Source organism: Haliotis rufescens, unplaced genomic scaffold (assembly GCF_023055435.1).
Source record: "Haliotis rufescens isolate VD_foot unplaced genomic scaffold, xgHalRufe1.0.p SCAF_16, whole genome shotgun sequence".
Lineage (NCBI taxonomy): Eukaryota > Metazoa > Mollusca > Gastropoda > Lepetellida > Haliotidae > Haliotis > Haliotis rufescens.
The window spans coordinates 24,557,001-24,574,447 of record NW_025963846.1 but is presented as its reverse complement, the minus strand read 5'-3'; the positions used below and the strand labels follow the sequence as shown (position 1 = coordinate 24,574,447).

Sequence of the window (17,447 nt, the reverse complement as noted above, 5' to 3'; positions counted from 1 at the left end):
TGAATCGTTATCTATCGTGTAGTTGTCCGATTTTCGATCACGAACGTTGATACTACTTAATTTCGTTTATCCGACATAATCATATGCAACCAACCATGTCGGATTAACGAGATTTGACTGTAGCCGGAATATTGCTGAGTGCGGCGTAAAACAACAAACAATTAATCAGCCGGATACATCCTAAATTGCTTCCCCATCAATGCGCATGTGAGAATGCACGGGCCGTTGTGACGTTTTCATCTCGGGACAGGTGGTAGGTAATACCTCAGGTTATAGGCCGTTTCATACATGCATGACAACACTCGAATACTTTTCTAAGTTTATCATCATTTTCCTCTAAAAGTTCATTTTAAGGGTAATCACAGTGTCAGTTAGGATTGGCTGGATTAGGTCAAATTGCGTTACTTTGATATATGCTATTTTCTTAGCCCTATGACTCGTCTTAATTAAATGAAGCCAGAAAAGCATGTGTACCAAACACACACACACACACACACACACACACACACACAGAACTATTCTTTTCACAAAATGTTCACAAGGAAACTATTGGCCAACGCCTCCACACATTGGCCAACATGTGCATAAATACAGAGTGATTGCTGCGAAGCAGAATTTAGAAAAAGTAGTTTCTAGGTACATGCTGTATGCTTACATTTAGTCAAATGCTTTAAATTCATTGACGGCATGGGATCAGACAATGCCCCCCCCCCCCCCCTCCACACACACATACACACACACAAAAGAAAGAAGACACACAATGACTGAGAAACGCTCCAATGGGCCTGGTCCCCATGACGTGCTGTTTTGTATCAAATATAACATCACATCATCTGTGAATCGTTACAGCCACAGCGATTATACTTTTACATAATTATACGATCACCAAGAGATTGTTTAATTACATATTGCTACACTTACCTTGTCGTTTTGTTCAACGTCCAAATTAATTCTAAACAGCTTGTTGAAATTAATTTAACATACACAGGTACACTTGATAAAGTTAGCGTCGTCTGCTTCGATACATTGAGTCTGGTTTACGCGCATGAAAAACTCGTGCACCGGAAGTGTTTCGCGATTGGCTAAACTCGTTACCATGACATCACGTGACTATTCTGGTGAACACCTGCTTGAAATATACAACACTTTTGACCTGATTTGACATTTGTTTATATAAATAATCTGAACCGACAAAGGCATTGGCGGTGGAGTTTGTCCAGCGAGGTTAAAGCGTTGACTCGTCACACCAGTTCACCACATGGATACACCATGTAGAGCCGATTTTGACGCCCCTCTCCGTAATATGGCTTGGATTTTGTGAGTCCCAAATTTCGCACATGCTTTATAAATAATAAAAGGTAATTTTTAGCGGTATTCATCATAACAGATGGGAGATATAATACAGTGGATAGTTGAGCATGATCATCATAACAGATGGGAGATATAATACAGTGGATAGTTGAGCATGAGTTGACAAGCGCCTTAACTAAATGCAGTTTAATCATTGTGACGATTATGAATAAAAAATATTATAGAATTATGAACAATATGTATAAAGTATCACACGAGCAAAACAGATATTAACTGAGGGTCAAAAGAAAGAATACCGATTTTGTTTTTTTATGTAATTGAAAAATTGGAATAACTGTTGTTAAATTTGATTATGTCTATTTAACCATCACTCATTCCTGCAACAGTGTGTGAAATGTAATCTGTGGCTGGGTAATTTGTGTAAAAATATACTGGTTCAATGCAGACTGGGGTTGGCAATGAACTTGCAACCACATGACCCCTAACATGTTTGAAATGTTATAAATTTATGCCGAAAATAGCAAATTTATTGGTACCCACCAACAGTTGTGTATTATGTGAATTATTTCTTTTAATTTATTAAAGTTCTAAATTAAATCATATTTTAAAAAATAAAATCATTTTGGGGTATTGTTTGAGTGCTGACAAAACGCAAGAATAATTTTTTTGGGGTATGATATCGCTAACTTAAGATATTTTTAATTAAAAATCAAAGATATGATAAAATCCACAGAGATGTCTAGTTTCCTTTACTCCTCAGTAAGAAGGGGGTGGCGTTGGGGTAGCCTATAGGTGGTTAAAGCGATTGCACGTCACGCCGTAGGTCCGGGTAGATCCGCGTTAGAATAGGTCTTCAGCAACCCATGTTTGCCGTAAAAGGCGAACATGCTTGTCATAAGAGCCGGGATCGGGTGGTCAGGCTCGTTAACTTGGATGATGCACGTCATCATTGTATCCCAGTTGCGTAGATCGATGCTCATGACGTCAATCACTGGATTGTGGGGTCCAGACTCGATTATTTGCAGGCCGCCGTCACATAGCTCGAATATTGCTGCTTTAAACAACTAACAAACAAACCCACATGGATACAATGTGCGAAGCCCATTTCTGGTGTCGCCCGTAGTTATATTGCCGGTGTATTACTAAAAGAGGCGTAAAACCGAACTCACTCACTCAGGAGATATGGCGAAAAGGAGAGACAAGTTGGAGTTACGGACATGTGCTAGGATTAATAATCAGTTTTATAATGATATATACAAATATACTGCCTGGTATCTTTACTTTTTGATAGAGCTTCATAAACACATGTTCATCATATAGTCGGAATCGTACAATCGACTCTGCTTTGTGCAGAGATGTCTATTGCATATGGAAAGGGTTTTGTCGCTTTTTTGACTGTCATTAAATTCCGTTTCAAACAAGAACATCCCTCTCTGAAAGAAGCAAAAGGCCTCACACAATATTTGTATGTTTTTTTGCTGTTGGCACAGTGGTAACTTAGCTGGTACCCGATTATATATCTGGGACCACCAAAATTCATTACCTAGAGTCCCTTGGACTCGCAATTACATAGGTAAGTCCATGTGATACCATTGCTGAGATGATCTATCAAAGTCACTGTCTTTCTGCAGTAAACGTTCCTCACGTGAGAGTTATTCTTTATATGGATGCCCGTTCCCGTATTTTCAGGTGAACAATTGACTTGCCTTTGCATGTGCTTGTTACGGGTGCCACTGGTGGGGCAGGATACGGTCACCTCTTCGCGAACACCTGGTATCATTACTATTTGATAGGGGTTCATGAACACATGATCATGAAAGAGTCGGACTGTACATTGGAATCTGCTTTAAGCAGAGAATTCTTATGAATATGGAAAGGGTTTTCTCGCTTTTATCTATTATTGATACGTAAAGGCTAAAAGCCGTATGGTTTGTTTGTTTGTTGTTGTTTAACGCCGCACTCATATTACAGCTTTATGACGGCGGTCTGTAAATAATCGAGTCTGGACCAGGCAATCCAGTGATCGGCATCGATCCACGCAATTGAGATACGATGACATGCATCAACCAAGTCAGCGAGCTTGACCACACGCAACTTGTGTGCATATGGTGATTATTTTTCACGTAAAGGTGTATACTAGTAGATAACAGGATGTGTTTGGTGACTGAAATTCAGCATGGATGTCATTATGACACATTTCATATATAGGACATCTTTTCCCAGGTTTTCGGTGGGGAAATATTAGAATACTTAAAGGTCTTCGGATTCATCAGTACGCCAAGGAAGGCAAACTAAAAAACGTTCGTTCTGGTTTGGGGACCCAAATACTGCAGCCGACCCTATAATTTCTCATACCAGAATATACTTACTGAAATATGACTTAGATACACGTATAATGCGTGTTGTTTAACACTGCTCTCCAATATTCAAACAATGTGATGGCAGCAAGAAAATAATTAAGCCTGGACCAGACAAACCATTGATTGATATTGTTAGCAATCATCAGCCATAAAGACGGGTATGACACACAATCAATCACGTCAACCAGATCTATTTGGTCACCTCTTCAAACAAACTTTTATCATATTGCGAACTTTCCCGGAGTTGTCGGGGTGATCGATGGAACCCACGTACAAATCCAGGCACCAACAGTAAACGAAAATGAATTCGTAAACCGACATCACTATCACAGCATAAATACGCAGATCGCTTTTGACAGCGACGACAGAGTCATTGACGTTGTTGCTCGGTGGCCGGGATCGACACACGATTCACGCATGTTGACAAACAGCGGGCTCTACCAGCTTTTCGAGCGCAATGTTCTCCCCATCGGATGTCACCTCCTCGGTGACAGTGGTTATCCCTGCAAGAAGTGGCTGCTTACCCCTTTCCGAAGACCATTGCCGGGACCACAAACTACAACAGGTATGTAAAGTTTCGTGTTACGTTGCCGAGCGTAATCAACAACTTAGAGTGATGTCCCTTGTATTTACCTCGATTACATATTTGCCCATTGCACAAACGCAATATTTGGTCTGGATAATCGAAGCAATTACAAAAACATTCTTAATAAAATACGGAATATTATTCACACCATAACCATATGTTTTTATTTCAAAATCTATTATTATGTCTTTGTTAGTTGTTCTAAATGTACAAGTAATTATGCGCTGTTTTGGTAAACATGCTGAATATTTGTGGTGATTAGGAATATTTTTTTTAAACATTACCAGTATGAATTTCCTACATAATCCAAAGTGTAAATTATTGTTTTCACATGATCAAAATTATTTCTTCAACAAGTGACATTTATCAATAATAAGATAAATATATATTTCTTAAACCCTGTTGAAGATTAATGTTACAGGTTACACTCTGATATGTTATGTTTTTTTCAGGTCAAACAAAAGAACCAGGAGCATAGTAGAAAGGGCCATTGGTCAACTGAAACGCAGATTTGCTGTTCTCCATGGGGAAATCAGGTTAAAACCTGAGAAAGCTTGTAAGGTAAAAATTATGATCAACAAATGTTAATTTGTGTGCACTATTTATTTGCCACACAAATAAGTTCAACAGAACAAAAATGTAACAAAGCTAAATGACAATAAATATATAAAATAACAATTCCTAGAGAGGAAAGCAATGATCGAAAAAAGCAACAAGATTTTATTGAGTTACATAATTATTTCAAACATGGTTGTTTGAATTTATGTTAACAAATGCCATTGAGAATATGAAAAGAACAATGCAGTGGCTCATCATCTATTAAAGTTTGTACATGGACATGAACTTGTTCAGATTGACTTGTATCTAAATCAAGTGAATATATATACAGTTTTGTATTTAAGGCAATAACAGGGCAGTTGTAGATTGGTAATGACTAGGAGCAGATAAGGGAAAATTCATAAATATTTGAAGTATAGAATTGTTAATGTGCATGTGGAGATGATCAGGAAATGATGGGGTTGTATGAACTTATTCGTTATTTACATTAACATTTGTATGTTCAACTGAGGCCATGTAAAAACCTAAATGTTAAGTGTAATGATGTTAATTTATCATTAATGATTTCATATTTTAGGTGTTAATAGCATGTGCTGTCCTACACAACATATGCAAGGACAGACATATCCCAGTTCCACCCACTGATGGGCATGATGGACTTGGCAGGCTTGATGGGCAGAATGGAGCTCAAGCAGTGACTGCTCCACCAGTAGCTGCACTCAGATACCGGGAGCACTTTGCCAATACCAACTTTCCATGTAAGATTATTTTATTTTAATTTTCAACATTTCCTCATAATAAATCCAATTTGTATCAGCAGTACATTCTTTGCAAAGTATCTTTAGTTTTTAATCATCTTAATTATGCCTCACCCTCTTAAATATGCAATATTCTAAATGCAATGTACTCTTTCTGAAAAATGTTCCACAATGTTCTTTCTACCAGAATCTGTTGTATCATAACATTTGGCTGAGTATGTATTGTGACATTTAATATTCAAATATATAAATAATTCTTTAATGCCCAAACAACATGTATGATACTTTTAGCTAATTCAGTTTCGTGATTTTCAATTTAAGGTATTCCTTTTTCAAAGTGAGGCATTCAATTTCAAGCTTTAATTTTTGCTTCAACAGAGTTTCCATGGTTGGTGAAGTGAGGGACCCTGTGACATCTGGCTCCTTAGAATACATGTTGGCTCCTTCTGGTTGAGGATGTGGATCTGACATGGCAGTGTCATAAATCTCCCTGAAACAGAAAATATTAAAGTTTTAATTGTAATTTTCACATAAATGTTCTTTTCAATTTCAACAAGCCTGTTGTTTTGTGTTATTATAATGAGAACATTTACATTTATAATCATATCACAATTGACTTAATTTGTGCACAATTGAGGTGTTGATATTATAAAAAAAAAAATACATTTATACTAAATTTTCAAATAATAATTAGGTCCACAGCAAGTGGTTTTATAAGTTATTCATGGTGTAACATTTATACAAAATTTCATGTGATTACAGAACAGCAAGTTATACATATTAGGATCCAGGGAAAATGCAAATACCAAATATTAGTAGTTTCAGTTAAAGCTTTTTAGATAGATGCTAGCCTAGCTAAGGTAACATGAACCTATCTCCCAGACATACTATTCAACAAGACAAAAGTTAACATGAAAAACTAGCCAAAGGTAACAAGATCCCATCTCCCAGACATAATATCTAATAAGACAAAAGATAGTGTTATAGATTGCCTTGAACTATTTTATTTAAGCAAATCTGTCATCACCTATACTAGAATAACATTCAGAAAATACTTCAATTTGGACTCATTAAGGATAAGCCATATACAAGCTCGTCTATAGTGATACCATAATCTCTTTCCAAGCACCCAGTATTTATGTCAGAACAGAACCATGATAATTTTCTAACCCGAAAGGTATCTCATATCATTGATGTACCTGTCAGTAGGTGGCATCAGATCCAGCACCTGCAGCATTGTCGTGTCAATTGAACCTGGCACACCAGTTAGGGTCACGTTGTCCTGGCCTAAGATATCAATGACTGCATTGGTCACTGGGCTGATTGGTGCTGGTGCTGGTCCACCTCCTGTATAAACATTTAATTACAAACTGTAATTTTTTATATCGTTTAAAATTTTATTATATATGTTCGTTAATGGAAGGGATAAGACAATGAAATTTCTAATCATCATCATTATCTAAATGTATTTTGGAAATAATATTTTTCATACAAAAATACACAGAACATTTTGATTGATAATTGATCTATTGGTAATACCATATTTATAATGACCATTGATAGAAGAGTTGTCATGCAATAACCCTGACTTGAATACAGTATGTATGAAGGGAAAGAAAAAGTACTTGCCAGTTCCTTTTGTCGGTTTCCCAAATTCGGAGTACTTGTGTTTTGCCTGGCTTTTCACGTTCTTCCATTTTTTTTCCACCTCTTCCTTTGTTCTCGGGTGTGAACCAGAGGAATTGAGGGTAGCTGTAATAACCTGTAGAGTTAAGGGAAAGTAGTAAGTGTCAAACATACATGATTAAAGCCTAAATAAAACTTAAGTCAGTTAAAAAAACTTAGTTTTCTTGTTTTTTTACTTAAGTTTAGTGGAAAAACTTAAGTCATATTTATCAAAAGACTTAGACTTAAGTTTTGTCATTTTCTGACTTAACTATTAAGACTCACCTTGCGAGGCTTAAATCATGTATGTTTGACTTAAGTCATGTAAAATGGCTGCCAGACGCAATTCAAGAATATTTAATGAGAGAAGAGATATACTACATTCATTAGATGACAATGAACTGATACAGCGGTACAGATTTGATAGGAACAGTATTGTTTATATCTGTGATATCCTTGAGCAGGAGTTGAGTCCTATGACACAGCGGAGTTGTGCCGTGTCCTGCGTTACGAAGGTGCTTGTCACTTTGCGTTATCTTGCCACTGGCAAGTTTCAAATGTGTAACGGTGATGACCATGGTCTGAGCTAACCCACTATATCTCGGGTGATTTTCCAAACGCTTGACTCCCTCACAAGTCACCGTATCCTTCGTAGATTTGTTACCTTTCCTGTACAACCCCAAGAAATAAGACGCCATCAACAGCGCTTCTATCAGACTGCCAATTTCCCGGGTATTGTTGGGGTAATTGATGACACCCACATTCAGATTCAGGCCCCATCAGTCAATGAGAAAGAATTTGTCAACAGGCATAATTACCATAGTGTAAATACACAAATAGTGTTTGACAGCGACGATCATATAATCGACATCGTTGCACGTTGGCCTGGCTCAACACACGACTCCCGCATTTTGACAACAAGTGGGTTATGTCGGATGTTTGAGGGGAACCGGCTACCAGTAAGTTGCCATCTGCTTGGAGACAGTGGCTACCCTTGTCGGAGATGGATCCTAACACCATTTTTGCGTCCTCTCCAAGGACCACAGACAAACTACAACAGGTATAAATATTACTTCGTTCAGTTCACTACGAGCACTCAGCAATAGAGTGACTTCCCCTGGTTAGGTAGAATACTATCTCAAACCTAAAAACGGAATGGAAGAGTTACACATATTTGCTGTAAAGTATTATTCAGGCATCATTCCGTTTAATTCCTACTTAAGTGTCGTAAAATTATGTAAGTAGCAAATCAGGTAAAAAAATATGTATGATTATGTATTCATCAGTAAGAAATAATAATCATCTTATCTCACTTCTCTTTTATGTATGAAAACATACTAGTATGAAGCATTGATTCTATGAAATATAACCACACACATAACAAGAAACAGCAATATTAAGGGGTTTGCAATATGTTGTCATTATAATGACCAATGGATTGAAAATGTTAGTTTCTATCGCTGAGAACATAGCTAAATGTGTTCTTCTTTTTCTTATACTCCCAATTTAAATTTTATAGGATTATCTGCTAATAATGATTATTCATTGCAATTGTCAGATCACATAAGAAAACAAGGAGTTGTGTGGAGAGGGGAATTGGGCAGCTGAAACGTCGGTTTCATGTTTTACATGGGGAAATCAGACTTTCCCCACAGAAGGCGTGCAAGGTATAGAAATTAGAAAATGTTTTCATTTCTTTTTATTCAATTTCAGTAAAAAATGGAGAGTCTTCATAGACTTACACTTTAATGGAATTATTTCTTTTTCACATTATTATTGTCAGGACTAGATATACTGTAGGTTGATAAATAAACAAACACAATACGGTGAACATTAATTTTTTTATTAAATGAAGACAGTAACATTTCATCAATATGACATTAAACTCACTCACTCACTCACTGTCATGTGTTATTGTAAAAAAAGTCAACACAATTTCATAATCTGTATCTGTATTGATGTTCAATATTCATTTTCTTTTGACTTATTTTATATCTAGCTTAAGGGAAAAAATTAGGCAAATATATCTGAGATCAAACAGTACATAGTATAACATATTTGAAATACAGACCATACATTTCACTTTTTGTCAAATTCAACACATTCTAGAAATATTTGTCATTAGATTAAGGCCACATCAGTTCATGAAAGGGTATTGAATAGGCTTTTTAAACATTTTTCTAGGTAATAACTGCCTGTGCAGTGCTGCATAACATCAGCAAAGACAGGAATGTGCCTATGCCAGTTGTACATGGAAACAGCCAATCCGGACAGCTAAGGGCACAGATGCAAGGTCTATCAGCCATTGCACCTGCAGCAACAGGGTTGAGATATCGGGAACAGTTTGCAATCACCTACTTTCCATGTAAGTTATTTCCTGCTACTATTATTTGGCACTCTAAGTATGCACTTAGTATTAATTTAAATTTTCCTAAGGGACAGCCCATTTGATATTCGGGGGTGGGTGGGAAAAATACATTGTTGCAAGGTGTTTTTCTAAAAAAACATTTAGCTCATATTTTTAAATAAAGCGATATCTGTGTCTGTAGCTGAAAAACTATCTAATCTTGACACAAAATATAATACTAGCCCTTCCCCCCAAGCAAATATCAAATGGTCGGTCCCCACTTGCGTGACATGAGCTTTACAGTCTATTCTTCTACCTTGTAAATTTTCTTTGTTAGATACTCTTTTCTTAATTTTAAACATTCAATTTCTAATACAAGTTTTTCTTTGTTTAATGCTTCCATAGAAGTCTGATTCTGGCACTGGCAAGTCCTCTCTGGCACGTGGAACACATTGGCCATGTCCTCAACTTCACCGCTGAAGGAATATATATACATTATTTGTGTATTCGGAGCCTTGTGTTTTGTTTTTATACAGAGACTTGTCAATAATTGCAAATTGACTGCCTGTGGCAGACACATTGGGAAAGAACTTTAAAGAAGTATACTTTAAATTTTGATTTCATAAATATATTTTGGGGATTATGTAACAAAGCTGACAAACATGAAATACTAAGTGATGCAATAATGTTAGTACAATATCAACATCAACATTTATGTCATTTGTACCTCTCTCTTGATGTCATGACATCAAGCAGTTGTAGGGCCGTCGAATCACAGGAGTTGGATATTCCTGTCAAAGACATGTCCCTCCCTATGGCCTCTACAACTGCATCTGTGACAGGACTTACAGGGATGGGAGGTGGTCCGCCTCCTGTAAGTGCAAGAAGCAGTATAGATTATAGTGTGAATGGTGTTATAGTATTTAGAAACATATCACAAAACCAACACAATATAGAGACAAGTACTCTTTTGACCTTCAAACATTGAGATAGGTTTGTCTCAAAGATAGGGTTGTGTTGGGATAATAATACCATTAATATACAGCAAAAAGTTACAATGTAGGTCTTAATAATAACTGTGAAGGAATGACAATATCCTTTTTCCACTTTCACATTAACTATATCATTTTAGGTCACCTTTTTTATCAAAACTATTTAATAACTAAACTAATGTATCCATAAGTATCTTTACCAGTGGCAATGGTTTGCTGCCTGAAATTAGAAAAGGCTTTCTTTGACTGGCTCTTCAGGTTTTTCCATTTCTTTTCAACCTCCTCCTGGGTCCTCCTGTGCATTAAGCTTGCATTGAGGGTGTCTGTAATCATCTGCAATATAAACATAACAACTCAAATGAAAAACACATCAAATTACATTAATAATTTTTGTCAGTATTAAATCATGCTATATGCACACTGTACATTGTACACAGTTTTAAGACTTAATTTCTGTCCTTGTGGTATTAACACTCAAATTGATTTCTGAAATAAAGTACTGATTGAAAAGAGATATCTTTATTTATAAACAGGAGACCAATTATTCATGATGTTTTAAGCCTTTTAATAGTTTTTATGTCCATTGAAATATAAAAATTGAAGTGAATTATGTATCGAGATACATAGTGTATCATGAACTGAGTATTGCGATATGTATCATATTTTGTATCCAAAGCCCAGTTTTAGCAAAGCTGTTTAGACCCAAAATTATATGGGACTGTGTTACTAAGAAAATAATATTATTCATATTTCAGTATATTGTCATATATGTTTTACATTAATATTGTAAACAAGAGTATATGTGCATTGCATAATATAACATTTCATCAAGTTCATAATATGACTATGCAGCACTAGATCGAGGTTGTATGAGATCCATCACAATATATAGTAATATTACTAATTAATGCATAGGAACACATTGATTGGTCTTGATATGGATATGACATCTTGACCCTGTAATAAGTTATTGTTAAATTAGTTAAACTAAGTTAATTGTATGCTTTTGACATGAAAGTGATAGTAATGTTACTTTAGGATACTAACATGAGGCCTAGGACTAATGTATACTTTAGAAGCTAATCCAAATGCCCCAAAAGGAGTACAAAATGACATAGATCTAGGCTACTGGTTTGGGTTCAAAATCACCGAAAACTTTGGGTAAAAATTGTTAGGGGTACAGACAATAGGCCTACCCCGATGAAGATACAAACCACAGTGCAACTTGAGAAAGACGAAAATAATTGTTTGGGTCTCAGTGTCTAAATATGACCAAAATATATCATTCCGGTGGTACCTGGACTTACGAAGTGTGATGATGGAAGGTTGGAAAACGTCTTGGTTATTATTCGACCACATGCATTCTTGGATACGCATTACGGTCTTGTTTGCTACATATGTATGTAAAATTAATGATGTAAGCAGCTAAACATCTCAAAACCCATAAAAAAACACTCACTGCCGCGGAACTTCGACCACGTACCTGCCACGCCTCCTGTCGCTTCAAGGAGGTGATGCCGGGGCCAAACTTTCCTTCAATCACCACCTTGTTTGATGCCACCAGCTCTGCTAGTAGTAACGATTCTTCTTTGGTAAAGTTTGGCCGTCTCTTTTTCGCGTCTTCGGTCATGGCGTGGGCCTATCTTGGAGCTCGCAGCGGTGTTTATTATCGTCTGCGCTGTCCGGGAATTCCCCGATGACGTTGTTCCACTGGTAGGCTAAAAATAGCTGGGATAGTCCTTAGTGATCACGTGTTTGCATTCGGTGAAATCGACTTAGTTTCTCACGGCAGACTTAGCTAAGTTTTTTACTTAGACGCTTCGTGAATACCAACTTAAGTTTTTGACTTGGCTAAGTAATTTTTCAGAAACTTAAAGGTTTTTTTAAAGCCAAAACTAAGTTGTTTGATAAATACCGCCCCAGGACTTAAGTCCGATCTCAGTTGGTTTTTTTATGTGATGTAAGCGGCCTTGGCGCGAGATTTGACTTCCGTTTTCAATGTAAACACTGGACCGTAAACACTTTGCCGTCTGCACATGAGTGGCAACGTGCGAGGCACGACGGTTTAATGTCGATGGTGGCACGAGGAGGCCGAATTGGACCGAGGGGGAGAGGGAGCTACTTGTTGAAGGAGCAGATTTACCGAGGTCCTAAATGCGTAAGTTAATGCACATTAATATTCGGATGTAACATTGAATGTAGAAATCGAAATACCTTGCTGGATACACTGAGCCTTTGACAACGAGAACCATAGCATGTCTACACGCATCCCAGCCGAGACTGTCGGACCCCATCGTGGCTACACGTATTCATAGCCCTCATTAAAATAATTAACACTGCCAAAAAATCACCAATTTTCTAAATTCTGGACCTGCCTTTGTTAATGATGTTGTTGAAAATGAATGATATAATGTTACAGTAGCCTATTTTAGTAAAAGTACATATATCAGTGAGAATTTTTTTAATAATCGAAAATATTGGATAATTTGTGAATGACATATTTGAAAATTGTATATTGAAATGAAGCAAATCGTATTCCAGAAAATACAGTTATTTGTGAATATTTGCAGATGAGGTCAGGAAGCAATATGGTACTTGAAACAGAGATGTATGTTTACAAATGATACTGTTTGTTTTTTGTATTTTGTATGCAACTTGCTATTAATTATTATTGTTTGCACAATTTCATAAATGTTTTCACAATTTCATAAATGTTTTCATCATTTTCATAAATAAATATCCCCATCTTCCCTTGTATTATTCACTCATAACTCACTATAAGAAATATGTTAAAATACCTCCTATTTTTTACAAGAAACACCGACATGTTACAATACAATTATGATACATACATAAGATTATTTAGTCTTGCGTGACCATTGATACAATGCCGAAGTATACTGGTAATGAACATATTGTATTCTAAGTGATGGAACTGTTTATTGACAATGTAGACATTATGTTCTGATTAATTTATCTCAAGTTTACATAACACATTTATCAACAACACAATCTTTCATTGGGTGGCGTCTCCTGCAGTCTACAGGCGACAGGTTTATTCAAATATGTATAGTAGTGCCAGTGCAGTCAAACAGGTATAAACCATCAGAGGTAGGGTTAAGTACATGTTTGCATATGTGCTAATGTTGCATTACTTATTGTGCTGTAGATGGGGATTCAGCTGCAGTTTTACTCCCAGAAGCAGTGACACCAACAGAAAGTGCCTTTTGTGACAATGGTAAGACATTATAATCTTATGTCAATAGTATAAAAGTAGATGTATTTGTTTGTATTTGCAGAAATACAAGCTGCCCCTTCACCACAAATAGTTTTCCCTCCAAATTTTTGCTTGCAACCAGTTCAATACACACCAACAAGTTCAGCATGGGACTCATAAAATGAATCTTATGCTGGTATGACCTGTCGGTGGCCATGGACATCCTTACATACTATCAATATAAGATTCATAAGCAATGAGCACAGGCGAATCATTTATAACATTCTCAATATATATATTCAGTGATCCACATCAACTTGTCCAGACTACTGATATGCAGTATATGATTTTGCATCAGTGTTGCAGGGACAGGAGCATGGATGTCTTAATATCCCTGGTTGGGATACTACATACAGCGCCAAAAGTAACCGAGGCCTCAACATGTACAAGCGGGGAAAAAAACACATTAGATAATAAAGATATGAGAAGAAACTGAGTAAATATTGGCAAGCTAGTTTTTCATTGTTTGCCCTAAATTTGTGTTACTGAATGTAAGCCTGTTTTCAACTCTACTTTTGCCAATTTCCTTCAATGAACTCTTACTTTAAGAGAAATGAAAACCTGTGTGATGATGAGCAGGTATATTCCTGATCCTTGAGTTCAATAACATTACATGTAACCTAATCTTTGCAACTGAACTCATATATTTGGTTTGGCCCCCAAAACAATTTGATCAATTTATTGGAATGGATGTAATATGGATAACATTGATAAGGGAGATAATCTGATTTTTATCAATGTTTTACTGTTAATAAATGTTGAACTTGAAATACTATTGTGGATTTATTTACTATCCCCTGCTATGAAGTGGAAGGGGGACAGATGAATGTGTGCTGTCTGTCTGTCCATTCACATGAAATATGCCAAACTATTGGAGGTATTCTTTCAATAAATGTTGACCATTTTAGTCATGCAAAAATGTTCCTAACTTTCATTACTACAGATGCATCTATACAGATAAATTTCAGTGGAAACAGTGGGTTTATACCACATCAACTGGACACTTATTAATGCACACATCCTCTTACACAAATCAAACATTTTGGTACACAATTACACATGTATATATAATCACATATGATGCACATATTTATTCATGCATCAAATTCACACCTCAGTTCATAAGATGTATCTGCTTACAGAATGAACATTTTAGTCATTCATTAAAACAAGCATCTATGTATGGAGACTAAATCTTACCTTCCATACATCAAATAGATTTATGAAAAGAATGACTCGCATATGTAATTTCTGACATTAACACCACTCCAGTCATTAGCAATGTTGACATTGACATTGGCATTTTCCATTCCATCAGAGGGTTCATGGTGCAAATTAATTATGTCTTTCCTATCAATTCCTATGTTGTGAAGTACTACACATGCTGTGATAATTTGACAGGCCCTCTCTGGTGATGTTCTAAGGCCACTATGTAAACAAGAAAATCGCCGCTTTAAGATGCCAAAGCTTTGTTCTATTAAAACTCTGGTTCGGACATGGCAGCGGTTATATTTTTCTTGACTTCTAGATGCTGGAGAGAGGAATTGTGTCATCAGGTAGGTTTTGAAGGGGTAGGCTGAATCCCCTAACAAAAAACCTTTGTATGTGCCTGTAACATACAAAAATAAGAACACATGACATATGAAATTCTGTCACCCAAATAATATTTGGAACGGCAGGGGAGATAAATTGATAGACATGATCACACCATACAAATGAGAACTTAAGTATTTCACATCATAATGCTGTCTGTCTGCTAAGGATGCTAGAATATCGTGAATGGTGCTTTTACATTTCTTCATGAAAACATTGCAACATGCCAGCGCAAGAAATATTTTACAACTTCAGTGGTTATGTGATCATAATTTATTTCTGACAAAACCAGCTTTGAGAAATATTCACGTTACTTGTATTTTTTTTTAATAGTCATTTGTACCGATGTTCATAGCAACTACAAAGTCTGGTAATCAAATGTGATACCTACCATTTTCAAACGCAACACTGATTCTGCTGTCCCTGAATATCCTGCTGTCATGTACACTTCCGAATCTGTATTCTGCATCACAGATCATCTGAAAGGGAGCAGAGGCCCGTTTTCATTGGTACTGAAATATACTTTCATTTGTAAAAATTGACATAAAATTACCATTATTTGTTAGGTATCATGTAATCATAATTTAATTTTTTGTTGGTGTTAATAAATACATAACTAGTGTGAACCATTTATATACATACCTGAACATTCATCGAAAGATAGCCTTTACGATTCAGGTAGTCACCTTCATTCACCTTTGGGCCTATGCTTCTTACAAATGTGCCATCTACACATCCTAGCACATTTGGAAATCCTGAAAGAAAATGATTTTATTTTTAATTGGTTGGAATCTTGTATTTGTGTAAAAACATTCATCCTCCTAATTAAGGTTAAATGAAGTGAACATAATATGGAACAGCAAAATACTTGTAAATATTACTCAAATAAGCATGTCAAGTTTCAGCTTTATGAATAAACTTACTGATATGATCAAGGTCAATGCACACTACTTTTGAAAATGTCAGATAATTCAAATACTTGTTAATGATTTATTATTTGATAAACATACCAAACATTCTTATTTTTTATTATTTTTATTGGTTAAAAGGATGATGGTGGATGGTAATTTCATATTGATTCATACCTGAACATTTTACACTATACAATTACAGAATGTAGCCTAAGGGAACTATTATGCCTGTTCAAAACAAGGCCGTTTTCTAAACTCCGGATTTTAGCACTGCTCTAACTTGCACTTAGAGTTATGCCCCCTTTACTTTTATAACGTAATGTTAAAACGGTTGAAAGATCGATGAATTACCTGCGATTTTGTGAAACTTCTGTTTTGTGGTGTCTGCGTCTGATCCTGTCGGCATCCTCACAAACTGGTAAGCAGCTGAACATAGACTGGTGCAAACATCTCGGACAGACCGGAAGACCGATGGTGCAGATATTGCCGAGAAGGAGTCAGAAATGAGGGAATAAAAGCCCCCCGTAGCAAGGAATCTCAGCGTAACAAGTACCTGTGTTAGGGGTGGAAGGGGGCTGTTACGTTGAGTGGGTCTTTGCAGTCTGTTGGACACGAGTGACACGATGTAAAGAATCGTTTCCGCCCGAAACCTAAATCTAAGGAACAAATCATCGTCCGACATGTATTCCAGTGGGTTTTCACGATCGGTAAGCCGCCTGGAAATAACCTGTCTCCTTCTCGATCTCCGCTTACGTCTATTAGCAATCGCCATTTTTGTCCGAATAAAAACTTAAGTTACCATGTAGGCTTACTTAAGTTTTATGTGGTTTCGAACTCAGTTTGAGTCGAAAATTGAACTCAGTTTGGTTTGAGAAATGCATTTTGCTGAGTTTTCTCAGATTTGAGTAAAAACTCAGACTTGAGTCAGTTTTTGAACTTAAGTTTGTTTCGAGAAATCGGGGCCTGAAATGGGCTTCACACATTGTACCGATGTCGGGAATCGAACCCGGGTCTTCGGCGTGACGAGCGAACGCTTTAACCACTAGGCTACCCGACCGCCCCCCAATGCTGGAAAAAGCTGATGGTGGG

The 17,447-nt window shown here is 36.5% G+C and overlaps 4 protein-coding genes and 1 long non-coding RNA gene across 5 annotated transcripts; 2 read left to right on the top strand and 3 right to left on the bottom strand.

Moving 5' to 3' along the window:
- Positions 1-4,910: 4,910 nt before the first annotated feature.
- LOC125381016 lies at positions 4,911-8,122 on the bottom strand. The gene is made up of 4 exons (XM_048397035.1): positions 8,057-8,122; positions 7,203-7,335; positions 6,773-6,920; positions 4,911-6,063 (listed from the first exon to the last, which is right to left on the bottom strand). Exons 1-4 carry the CDS (start codon positions 8,096-8,098, stop codon positions 5,865-5,867), a joined length of 522 nt encoding a protein of 173 aa, XP_048252992.1. The 5' UTR covers positions 8,099-8,122; the 3' UTR covers positions 4,911-5,864.
- Positions 8,123-8,173: 51 nt separating this feature from the next.
- On the top strand, positions 8,174-10,119 carry LOC124133817 (putative nuclease HARBI1). The gene is made up of 4 exons (XM_046498359.1): positions 8,174-8,298; positions 8,797-8,905; positions 9,423-9,603; positions 9,991-10,119. Coding segments are annotated over exons 1-4 (417 nt in total). The 3' UTR covers positions 9,993-10,119.
- On the bottom strand, positions 9,597-12,286 carry LOC124133810 (myb-related transcription factor, partner of profilin-like). Its single transcript, XM_046498353.2, has 4 exons — positions 12,061-12,286; positions 10,778-10,910; positions 10,313-10,457; positions 9,597-10,061 (listed from the first exon to the last, which is right to left on the bottom strand). Exons 1-4 carry the CDS (start codon positions 12,205-12,207, stop codon positions 9,890-9,892), a joined length of 597 nt encoding a protein of 198 aa, XP_046354309.2. The 5' UTR covers positions 12,208-12,286; the 3' UTR covers positions 9,597-9,889.
- A 312-nt stretch (positions 12,287-12,598) lies between these two features.
- Positions 12,599-14,244, top strand: LOC124133818. The gene is made up of 3 exons (XR_006860986.2): positions 12,599-12,735; positions 13,747-13,815; positions 14,153-14,244. It is a non-coding gene; the product is annotated as an uncharacterized LOC124133818 (long non-coding RNA).
- A 1,833-nt stretch (positions 14,245-16,077) lies between these two features.
- LOC124141852 (putative nuclease HARBI1) lies at positions 16,078-17,406 on the bottom strand. The gene is made up of 2 exons (XM_048396620.1): positions 16,710-17,406; positions 16,078-16,202 (listed from the first exon to the last, which is right to left on the bottom strand). Exons 1-2 carry the CDS (start codon positions 17,128-17,130, stop codon positions 16,078-16,080), a joined length of 546 nt encoding a protein of 181 aa, XP_048252577.1. The 5' UTR covers positions 17,131-17,406.
- Positions 17,407-17,447: the final 41 nt, after the last annotated feature.